The sequence below is a fragment of the Calidris pugnax genome, unplaced genomic scaffold (assembly GCF_001431845.1).
Source record: "Calidris pugnax isolate Ruff unplaced genomic scaffold, ASM143184v1 scaffold88, whole genome shotgun sequence".
NCBI classification, from domain to species: Eukaryota; Metazoa; Chordata; class Aves; order Charadriiformes; family Scolopacidae; genus Calidris; species Calidris pugnax.
In genome coordinates, this window is record NW_015090849.1 from 2,161,001 (window position 1) to 2,172,916 (window position 11,916).

Consider the following 11,916-nt stretch of genomic DNA (forward strand, 5'->3'; position numbering starts at 1 on the left):
ACACCAAAAAAAAAAAAAAAAAACAAAAAGAGAGAAAAAAAAATAACCGACCAAAAAAAAAAAAAATCAAACCAACCAAAAAGCAACAGCAACAACAACAACAAAAAAACCCACCCAAAAAAAACCACACTTAGCGGAAACTTGTCAGAGAATGCTCCTAAAGTCTGGTTTTCTCCTGCTGCTGGTGATCAGTGCATCTGCATCCTATGAAGCTGAACAGAATGACTCTGTGAGCCCCAGGAAACCCAGGGTTGCAGCCCAGAACTCAGGTAACACCCAGCGAGGAGGGCTTTGAGCCTGAACCCTGATGTGTTAAACTGTTTCAGTTATCTCTACTGCTGGTTTTTCTAAAAAAAAAAAAAATCAAACCAACCAAAAAGCAACAGCAACAACAACAACAAAAAAACCCACCCAAAAAAAACCACACTTAGCGGAAACTTGTCAGAGAATGCTCCTAAAGTCTGGTTTTCTCCTGCTGCTGGTGATCAGTGCATCTGCATCCTATGAAGCTGAACAGAATGACTCTGTGAGCCCCAGGAAACCCAGGGTTGCAGCCCAGAACTCAGGTAACACCCAGCGAGGAGGGCTTTGAGCCTGAACCCTGATGTGTTAAACTGTTTCAGTTATCTCTACTGCTGGTTTTTATCTTTTTTTTTTCTTCTTCTTTTTTTTTTTTCTTTGGGGTCTTTTTTTTTTCTTTTTTGTGCTTATAAACTTAACGACTGGTAGGAACAAAGATTAAGGGTCTGATTGAGGAGGACGGTGGTGAGTAGCTGGAGAAGAAAATCTTCTCCTTTCAGGAGCTGGGGCAGGGAACCGGTGTGTGATCTGCTTGCAGGATGCGATCCCTTCTCTCTCCTCCTCCCCCCATCTACTAAATGAGTTCCATGTACTTTTTTTTTTCCTTTTTTTTTTATTTTTTTAATTCCCTCTCCTCCTGCTTGCATGTATCTTTCTCTCTTCTCCAGTTGCAATCATACTTCGGTGTTAAATTCCTTGCTTTTTAGGAAGTTGATAAAAATCCGTGGAAATTTGACTGAACCATTGTTCTGCCAAACATCTGTCTATTCAAAGAGGGGGGAGAGAGATCTGCGACTTTGAAGAATGCTGTAACCTAGAAACTGTCCACTGCTAGCATTTATTTTCAAAAACTGATTGCTATCACTTAGATGGTACCATAAAAATACAATTGTGACATTTAGCAAACTTGCTTTTACAATGGATAAAAAAAAAAAAAATTGCTGGCTAAGTCAGCTCTGGATGTCTCTACTTTGTGCACTATAGATGCTTAGATAAGTTGGACACATTGTCTTGAACAATGGGAATTAAAAATCTGTCTTCTACTATACTGAAAAGATATTAGGTCTCTAATTTGGAGCTCATTAACAGATGTCTTATTTTAGATCTGCAAGGCTCTGCAGCATTATACTAGGGTGTTTGCTCAATTTCCTTTTGTATTTGGTTGCTATAGAAACATAGGGTCTCACTATTGCACCGTGCCTAAAACAATAAAAGCTTAATGCATACTAAGTCTGCTGAAAGCAAAGTTATAATTTGAACCTGTGGAAACATAATTATGGGAATGGCTGGTGCGACGGCGAGGTTATGAACTGGGGAGAGGATGATCTTACCAAATATTTCTCCCTTCAGGCACGTAAGCAAGAGCGGAGAGTGAGGAGGGGTTAATTGGGTGATTTTTTTTTGAAAATATTTTTTTCCCCTTCTCTTTTCGGTCAAGATCCCAGTTACATAGATGCGTCTTTAGGGCTACAACTTGGCTCTTAATAATAAGGTGTGTTCTCTCCCACTAAATGCAAACCCTCACTTTTCCCACACCTAGGGTCTCGATGGGAGACACTGGGTTTGCATTTCTTCCTAAAGAATGTCTCGTAACATGATCTGCAAAAGTAATGAATATGCCTTGCTCAGACACATAAGGGGACAGATGTTCAGCTTACCAAAAAAGGTTAATCCCTCCTAATTTCAGGGCAATCATGTGGCAATACTGCTGATTCATTGTTAAAAGGCATAGTATCTGCTCTAAAAAAGATGGGATGACATGGATACCCTCCTGTTCAGACTAAATGCTGCCTCAACGATTTTAATTCTACACGGTCAGCCCCAATTTCCTTAACTTTCTCTGCCCAAATATCCCTTCTCTTTGCGGATCTTGACCTTTCTTGGCTCTGCTTGCAAACTGCTGGGTACCAGGTGGGTATTTAGCACCAAGCTGCTCTTTCGAGTCCTTTGTAGTTCAACTGAAATCTTATTTCGAGAGACTTTCTGCTTTTTAGAGAAGCACAAGTGCCTCCAGTGCTGGCAAAACCGGCGCTTCCTCGCAGTAAGTGCGAATTTCACGCCGGCTTTTTGGCCATCGCCATCGCTTCAGTCTCATTTTCCAGTGAGGGTTGGGAGCCAGGTGCTGCCGAGCTGCTCTGACCTCCCTTCGGTCTGAGACTGTGGGGGAGACCTCACCTCCTGGTGCTCTTCATGGGCCCGTCCTCGTTCCTTCTGCCTCCTTTAGAGGAACTCTCAAGAAAGCTGTAAATTCATGCGGCCAGAATTGGGTTGGGATGGACCTGTACGTCTCCAGCCAGCCGGAGACTATCAGATGTTGCCTCTCTGTTAATCTGTGTGCAACCAATTGAAGGTTTCGATAATTGCAGTTGCTGTTCCTTGATTTGCTGGTGATCTGTTGCATGACTTCAGTTAATTACCCCCTTTGGCCTCTCCTCGTTACCTCTCCCTCCAGTCCCCAGAAGCGATGAGGCTACTCCTTGACTCCGGTTGAGCGTGACTTGATGTTGCGTTGGAGAAGGGCTCTGGGGTGTTGGGCATCGTGGTCGGGGAGGGCTGTGTGTAATGTTGTGGCCGTGTCTCTCTCTCCACAGCCGAGGTGGTTCGCTGCCTGAACAGTGCCCTCCAGGTGGGCTGCGGGGCCTTCGCCTGCCTGGAGAACTCCACGTGTGACACGGACGGCATGTACGACATCTGCAAGTCCTTCCTCTACAGCGCTGCTAAATTTGACACTCAGGTACAGTACCAGTAGAAAGGGGACAAGAAGAATACCTCGCCCTTAGAGCTCCCTTTTCATGCCCCGGTTCAATAAAGTGCTTTTACAAGTCCTGCGGCACCAAAGCACGTGCTTAAACGCTTTGCTGAATGGACGCCTTAATTTCTGTGTCCTCACGGAGATGGGGTCTGGGCAGGCTTAACCCTTCCTTTCTTGCAGCCCTTCCTGCTGCTCAGCTACTCCTCTGAACCGTGATTTCGGTTTTTTTGGCCACAAATGCATCCTTCAGGGCTCTTTTCTACAGTACATTTTCCACATACTGTATGCTATGTGTGAGGACTTGGCAAGGCGCGTTTCGTGGGGCGGAGAGCTGAGTTTCCTCTTCAGGAGGAAATATAAACGTTCTTCTAACAAAGTAAGTCTTCTGACTGTGTGACCTGGCACAGGGCTGGGATTTGAATTGGAAGTCTCCTGGCCTGGGAATGCACGGCCAGATCAGCCTCTCCGGAGCTGCAGTCGCTCAGGGCAGAATAAATAGGATAATATCAGAGGACTGTGGCTCTGCCAAGGGTCCTTTTCCTTCCTACTTTCTTCCCAAAATGATGCACGCCCCCCCCTTCCCCGAGCTCTGCCTCCCAAGGACAAACTTAAAAGCTCTTAAAGCATCTTGAGGTCCTGGGGAAGCAGCAGCGAGTGGTCCAGCCCCCTCCCCATGGGCAGAGTTGGCCCATCTCTGGTGCTGGCACTCCCAGGTCTATTCACACAAAGACCTCCATTGCCCAAATCATTGGGGAACTGGAGCTTGCTCTTCTCCCCAAACTATGAACCCATCCCTTTCTGTGAAATCTGATGCAGTTTAAGGTTTTGCTTCTGTTTCCAGGGAAAAGCTTTTGTGAAGGAAAGCTTGAAGTGCATCGCAAACGGGGTTACGTCCAAGGTGTTCCTTGCCATCCGGAGGTGCTCCACCTTCCAAAGAATGATCTCCGAGGTGCAAGAGGAGTGCTACAGCAAGCTGGACATGTGTGGCATCGCCAAACGCAATCCCGAAGCCATCACGGAGGTCGTCCAGCTCCCAAATCAGTTCTCAAACCGGTATGTGGAGCTTTCCTCAGCTGAAATGCATCAAAATCAGAAATGTGAAAGATGGGGACAGAGGAACCAAGTTGACTGACTTCTTGCAAGTCCTAACGTAGCGTAGCCTGAGTAACTCTCTCTGCCTTTCCAAATCCCTGTTAACGTGTTACCAGCATCCTTCTGCTTCTCCTTTTGGTAAATAGACATCTCCAGGGGAGAATCATAAAATTAACTAGACGTACATTACTTCAAAGCCTGGAGTTTGTTTAAATGTTAGTTCTTTTAGCCTGAACACAGCGTAATGGTGAACGGAGCTTTTAGATACCAAACCAGTTTGATTAATGTAGAATCTCTGGCATATTGAGCACTGGAGAGTTTCTCAACCTATTGCAGCTCCATTCACTTCTTCAGGCTGCTGCCATCCCCTTCGTTGGGTTTATATGACAATTAGCAAACGAGGCCTTACCATGGAAATATGAAGAACTAGGAGAGCTTAAAGGGAACCAGCGAGCAAGCTCCTCTCTAAACCTTATTCTGCCACAATCCTGTAGTTCATATTTCTAGGGATAGTCTGGTGCTCTTAATGGTCTCATTTTGGGTTTTCACCCCTTTTCCTTCCCAATAACCTGCAGAAATGGGCCCGTCACGCTGCTCTCTGGCACCTTTGTCTGAGGGCAGAACTGGCCTGTCCCCATCCTCCAAGGACAAGGGACAGAGAGAAGCTTCAGGGAGCTACTGCAGTCTGCGCAGTCACGCTGCAAGGGCAGGGATTTCTTCCTCTAAATCCTGGAACAATCAGTGCTGAGTCTTGTGATTGGGATAAAAGGGATCTTTTTGAACAGTTTGAGTAAATATGCTCTAGAATTTGAGCGCAAACAGACCAAGCTGCAGTTTAACATGTTGGCTGGCTGCAGAGAGCGCCACGGCTCCTCTGGGGTGGCTGTTGGACTTGATCTAGAAGCATCTCAAACCTCCAGACCTACCCTAGGACAGGGATGCAACTGATGGATAGACATTGCATCTCTGACTGGCGTAAATTTATTACGGAAAACTCTATTGTAGATATTATATCCAGAAAATTATACTTGTGTGTCTTTCCCCTCTTCCCCCAAGCAAATTTGGAAGAGGTTTGCTTGAGTGTTCCTCCAAGGGCTGGGATGAGGAGCCGTCAGGGCTGCGGCATCAGTGTTTTACCAGCTGAAAGAGCAGTTTGGGTTAACTTGATGGGTTGTAGAATCGACCAGCCCTTGGTGGGGCTGTGGGGGTGAAGGAGGGACGTGTGGACACTTGAGCGAGGGAGGATGCGGTGATGGCAGCGGCGACGTCCTACGTGTTGGGGATGTTCCTCTCCAGAGGACTGAGCCTGAAGCGGAGCCGCCGTCTCCCGAGGCGGGGGGGGGGGAACTCCTCCCCCACAGCCGCCAAGCCCTGCCGAAGCCAAAGGATATTATGACATGTTGAGTAACAAAAGCAGCAGGATTTCCCAGCTAATAGTTTACATTGAGGTCTCCTAAAGCATCCTGCTTTCCCAGCCCCTGTCCCAACATAGCCACAGAATAAGAATGTGCCACTTGGCCGGGGACGCCGAGAGGAAGTAGTTAAAGGTCATAGCATCTTCCTGTGATTTAATCTCATGGCAGGAGCAGAGGAAAGCCTTGTTGCCTTTGCTTGCAGTCTGGCTAGCGAAAAGGCACTGGCGAGCTGTTTGATTGCAGCCCTGGCTCTGGAAACCCCCCAGGCTGTGTCTGTGTGAAGGAGGTGTAAGAGCAGAGGAAGGGAGGCAGGATCAGTTCCTCCCATCCTGGTGGAGCAGGGCTTGGATTGTGCTGGGTGCGTGGCTCACACAGCTGTGTTCATCATCAGCTGCCGTCCACGCTTCAGACCCTAATATTGACACTGTGGGGTTGTGCTCTGCCATTGCCAAAGCCTGGTCCTTTTGTACTTCAGATGCAGCAGAAACTTTAACCTCACCTGACCTCCGCTGGCGGCTCTAAAGGCCAACGCTGAGAGTTGGGAAAGGAGTTTGAATGCGAACTCTCATTTCCCTCTTCCTTCCCCTCCTCCACCTGCAGGTTATTCTCTTCTCTGCTCCCGTGGAAAAAATGTCACGGTGACCTTAAAGGCTTAAAATAAGTTCCCCGACGTCCTTTCAGGCAGGAGCAGCCCAGCAAATATGGGTCTCCTCCTCTTTTTCCCAACTTTTTCTCCCTGGGAAGGTGTCCTCTTGGACACCGGTGGGGTCCCACTGGCCAGCTTTGCTCTCCCTGCCCAAGCACTCCTGGGGCTGTGCTGGTTCTGCCGTAGCCCCGTGGAGGATCCTTCCTTTGAGCTCTCTTCTCTGCTGGGCTCAAGCAGCGCTGGGGAAACAGATCAGCACAATTTCCTGGCTCCCTCCTCGAGCAAGGAACGCGTTCGCGGGGCTGCCGGGAGGGGAAAAGGCAGCAGCAGGCTGTGGAGGAGGCAGAGAGGCTACAGGACAATCCCCACTTGTCATTCAGTTCACGCTGGGCTTGTTGGGAGTGACAACTGATGGCCTGTCCTAAAGATCTGTCCCCAGGGAAGACACGGATCTGCCAAGCTCTGGCTTGGGCTAAGCTTGTTTCTCCCTCTCCTGGTCCCCTGCAGAAGGGGAAGGGAGAGGGATGACAGGGAATGGAGCTGCAGGGATGGATGCGTTCATTTGAAGGGTCGTACTGGCTCAGACCATGGGTCTGTTTAGCCTGTTGTCCTGTTGGGTGATGGGCAGTATCTGTCCATTAGAAACATGCAATTATTTTTTTTCCTAAAGCTCTAGAAACTCAGGTTGTTCAGCAGAGGGTAAAACACACTCTTAAGCCAATTACTAGATCATCGTGGTTCCTCACTCTTACCTTCTTCCCAATCCATGGGGGTAACACCAAAATCAGTTGTGCCTCCAAAAGCTAGAGCCACCACTCATTTAGGAGGACTAAATTAGAAGTTTGATGAGTTGTGTTCCTTGTGTATGTCATGGGCACAGCATCTCCAGGGCTGCAGCGAGAATATGTACGTTGTGCGCTGTCAAAAATCAATTTCAAACACCCTGAACGACTTAAAAATTCTGCTTCTGGTTGTGTTCCTTGTCTATGTCATGGGCACAACATTTCCAGGGCTGCAGCGAGAATATGTACATTGTGCGTTGTCAAAAATCAATTTCAAACACACCCTGAACGACTTAAAAATTCTGCTTCTCATAGTTTTATCACTTGTAGCAGTTGAGATGAGCTCTTGCCTTGTTTCTTCATCTTGCTGGTGGATGCCTTGGCATAACGACCGGTATTACTCTTGTGCAGGTATTACAACAAGCTGGTGAGAAGCTTATTGGAGTGCGACGAAGAGACCGTCAGCACCATCAAGGACAGCTTGATGGAGAAGATCGGCCCCAACATGGCGAGCCTCTTCCACCTGCTGCAGACAGACCACTGCGCCCAAGGCCACCCCCGTGCTGACTTCTCCAGGAGACGCATCAGCGAGCCCCAGAAGCTAAAACTCTACTTCAGGAACCTCCGAGGTGAGGGGTCCGTCCCGACCCACGCGAAGCGCAGCTCCGCCGAAAGCGCGTGACGCCGCGGGGGGAACCGCCACGGGTGTGTAAGGGATGCTGAGCACTACCAAAGCTGACGTCTCTCTTCTAGAAGAGTAATGCACCCAACCCCAAGTGTACTGTAGCTAGTTTTAATAACGACTAGGAACTGGTTTTAGGTTTTAGTTCATGAATATTTTCTATTCCTCTCCGACGAAACTTTTGCATGGGTCCGTGTTCAGTGTCTCCGCTTTCCCGCCGTCAAAACGTCTCCATCTCTTTTCTTCCCCACAAAAATACACCCCCAACAACCTTAGTCTTAAATATAACCCTACAGTAGTCAGGCCTTCAGACACCAAACTCGAAACGTACTGTAGCGCTAACACCATGGAGGTCTGAAGATTTGGCACCAGGGAGAGTGGCTTTATTCTCTCTTGTGTTGAGCTGGGAGGCGACGATAGATGCACTAATAACTATTGCACATCCTAAAGATGTCAATGGAATTCGTGTTATGAATCTGTGCTGGCCATGGACGAATATGAATGTCATATTCCTGGTCTCTTAGTGTCATACAGTCCCAATCCTTCCAACGCAGCTCCCTTAACCCCTTGATTTACCCAACTCACTCCGCTGTGGGTGAGTCTAGTCCCCCATGACCTGGCACCACAGTGCAAAATGAGTTAAAACTACCCACCAACCCCCCCTAACCCCCCCTCCCCGACACACACCGAATCAGGAAAGGAACATTTTGTACTACGGAAATGATTAAAAGAGGTGCCAGTCGATGGTTGAAGCTCAGAAGGTTACATAATCTTGCATTGTATTTAAAAGCTAACATCTATGTACTGTATTTAACTGTCTAAAGCTTTAAAAGAAATCTAACAAAAACAAACCCTGTCTTAAGACTAGAGTATTAAAGGTCTTGCTCTAACTGTGGTATAAATAGTTTTAAAATCTGTCATGTACTGTACATAAATTCCACGAGAGTCTGCTTAAAAGGAGCAGAATATAATAACTTTATTGCATAAACTTAGTTTTGTAAGTTAGCTATTTCTTTTTTTCTTCCTGGAAACAGTATCTCTGTCGTATTCAAGAGTTCACATTCTACTCTGTGGCCTTTTTTCTAATGAAAGAGAGAAAATGCTTAGGACAGAAATTACAGGGCCAGAAACAAGCCTCTCTTCTCATAGTGAAAATGGAGGGGGGCGGGGGGGAAAGAGGAAAAAAAAAAAAAAGGAAAAAAAGAAGAGTTCAGCCTGGCCAGTCTTATCTCCCCAGAGCTGCTGTGAGCCGTAGTCATACCCGAGGCACGAGTGCTGCTGGGGAGCTATTTGGGGAATTATCAGATGGCTGAGAAAAAGCTGCTTTGGGCTCTGCCACGGGGTAAAACTTCCTTCAGAGAGTTGATTTCCGGGGGAAAAGGCAGGAAAAAAAAAAAAAAAAAAAAAATCCTTTGGATTCTCTTTAAGCTTCAGAAGCGAAGGGATGTGCTGGCCGTTGGGAGGACGCGGGGCTTCGTGCTCTGGGATCTGCCTTCCCTCCTGCCTTCCCACCGGAGCAGCCGGTGGCCACCGTGGCTGGGCCCCCCCCCGCCCCCCCCCTCCCCCCCCCGGTCCCCAGGTGGGACCCGCGGCGGCACAAGAGAGGCCAGAAAGGCACCGACCACATGTGCATGACCTTTGCAAAAGAAGTTGCTTGGCCCCGCTTTTTAGTAACCCAGGTAACAACTGCTAACTGGATAAGAGAGAGGAAAAAACAAAGAGACTGGGCTGGAATAACATGACCAACAGAAACATTGGCAGCTTATGCTGAACACCTAAGTTAAAAAACAATGAACAGGGAAAAGCCACAGCCCCTTTATGCAAAGACCTCCCCAGGTTTCCGGGGGAAAAAGAGAAAAAAAAAAAAAAAAAAAAAATCCTTTGGATTCTCTTTAAGCTTCAGAAGCAAAGGGATGTGCTGGCCGTTGGGAGGACGCGGGGCTTCGTGCTCTGGGATCTGCCTTCCCTCCTGCCTTCCCACCGGAGCAGCCGGTGGCCACCGTGGCTGGGCCCCCCCTCGCCCCCCCCCCCCCCCAAAAAAAAAAAGCCACATGGTGGCATAAGATCAACAAGGCCAGTTCCACGCTCCAAATCCACCCCATCAGAGTCCGTCTGCGGGGTTGATGACTCTTGCTCAACTAGTTAGAGAGCTAATAAAGGAGGGATCTATTTTTCTTTTCAAAATCTAAAGCAATATAACGTCTATTTTATTTTTATTTTTTTTTTTTAAACCACAAAGCCTTTAAACAATAACTTGCTGCTAATATATTGAAACCAGATGCAGTGGCAGCATTGCTAATATTGCTGTCTTCATTAAATGTAGCCCAAAAGTGCTGTCATAAAATTGTAAGCAGCAAAAAATGTTGCTGACGGTAGAGGGTTGTTATTTTATTATTTTATTATATTTTTTTTTTTTAAATACTCTGAATCGTGCCGTCCAGGGCAAGCGAGATGCAATATTGCTCATTTTTAAATCACAGTCAGGTATAGAGAGTCCAACACAAAGAAGTTTTGCAAGGTGAAAACCAAAGGCCCCTTCAATATCCTGACCCTAAAAGTTTGACTTAACACTTTGGAAGCCACCCCAGAACTGTGTGTGTGTGACCCCCTCCACCTACCCCACCCCCTGACAGCGTCCCACCTCCTGCTGGGAGATGGGGACCACTCACTGGGGAGTCTGCTGGGGTCTGTGCATCACCTGCAGATCACGATTTGGGGAAATAAGTTACAGAAAGTTCTGTTTCTGGCTGGAGGTGGTGTCCTCGCTTCCGCCAGGTGCACCTGCACTGGTGCTACCAGTCCAAGTTTGGGCTGTGCCAAGTGGCTCCTGCTCTGGGTATGCGAGGCCCCGAGGCTGGCACCAGCAGAGCTTGCTGAGGACATCTAGCAGCCACCATTTTCCATGGAGGTGCTCCTCATGAGGACATCTGGCCACCACCATTTTCCGTGGAGATGCTCCTCATGAGGACATCTACCAGTCACCATTCTCCATGGAGGTGCTCCTCACGAGGACATCTACCAGTCACCATTTTCTATGGAGATACTCCTCATGAGGACATCTAGCAATCACCATTTTCCATGGAGGTGCTCCTCATGAGGACATCCAGCAGCGACCATTTTCCATGGAGATTCTCCTCGGCCATGATTTTCCATGGAGATGCTCCTCATGGCAAGTGGCTTCTCTGTTGCTTTGTGCATCCCTTTCTATGGAAACCCAAAGAAGGTTTATAAAGTTGATTTGGGGATGGGGCGGAGGGTTAGATTACCCCGAACCTTATCATCTTGGGTTGTAATAATTAGCTTTCTTTTCCCAGTAGGAATTCAAACTTGGCCCCTTGATACGGGTGGGAAGAGACTGGGAAAATAATGTCCCCATGGTTGGGTTTGCTCTGGTGTCACAGGAAGATGTCCCCTGTGCAAACCAAAGCTCGGCCTCTCCAGATGCCCCACACCGGGGAGAGCCCCGGCTACATTGTGAGATTTTTGAGCTGCTTTAATGTCACTTGTTTTTGGTTCTTTTTCCCTAAAATCAAAGGCCTGGGGTTCACCTTGCCTAACTTTTGCCATCCAGCCTGAGCTGGTCACTTCAAGCTCTCTCTTCTCTGGGAAGGGGACAACGGGGACAGGAGGTGGCACTTCCCGTCGCCCGGTTTTAGGTGGTGTGACTTAGGTGAGAGAGATCCTCCTGGGGATGGAGAACGATTCTCCATATTAAGTCCAGCTATTTCACCTTTTATTTAATCTCTAACGCTTTATTTTTTTAATCTTGGCAGAATGATTTTTTTTTTTTTCTTGGGGGCGGGGAGGGGCTTCTCTAGAACTGTTTGCATGATTCTCATTGTGATTTGTTTGCACTTTAGATGTTTTGTGCCATTATAAATTTGCATTATGTATTTATAATTTAAAGATACTTAGAAAGGGGAGAGAGTTTGGGTTTTTTTGTTTTTGGTTTTTTTTTTTTGCTGAGTACTGGAATAAACAGTGAGCATATCTGGTATATGTCATTATTTATTGTTTAAATTACATTTTTAAAGCTCAGTGTGTTCATATAAAGGTTATTTGAAACATATCATAGTAATGAGAAAGATGCAAGTTATTTTCTTTGCTTATTTTTATAATTAAAGATGCATAACATAATGAGGCCTATGTTGGATTTTCTTCTGCGATGAAATAAAATGTCAAATTTAAGGGTTTTTAGTGTCTGGGTCTTCTTTGAACCTTACTGTGCCTGCTGATTCCTATCCTAC

At 47.1% G+C, this 11,916-nt stretch overlaps 1 protein-coding gene across 1 annotated transcript; it reads left to right on the forward strand.

Annotated features, from left to right (window-relative positions):
- The first annotated feature begins 367 nt into the window (after positions 1 to 367).
- Positions 368 to 9,222, forward strand: STC1 (stanniocalcin 1). Its single transcript, XM_014943134.1, has 4 exons — positions 368 to 566; positions 2,892 to 3,034; positions 3,894 to 4,105; positions 7,399 to 9,222. Exons 1-4 carry the CDS (start codon positions 449 to 451, stop codon positions 7,667 to 7,669), a joined length of 744 nt encoding a protein of 247 aa, XP_014798620.1. The 5' UTR covers positions 368 to 448; the 3' UTR covers positions 7,670 to 9,222.
- The last annotated feature ends 2,694 nt before the right edge of the window (positions 9,223 to 11,916 follow it).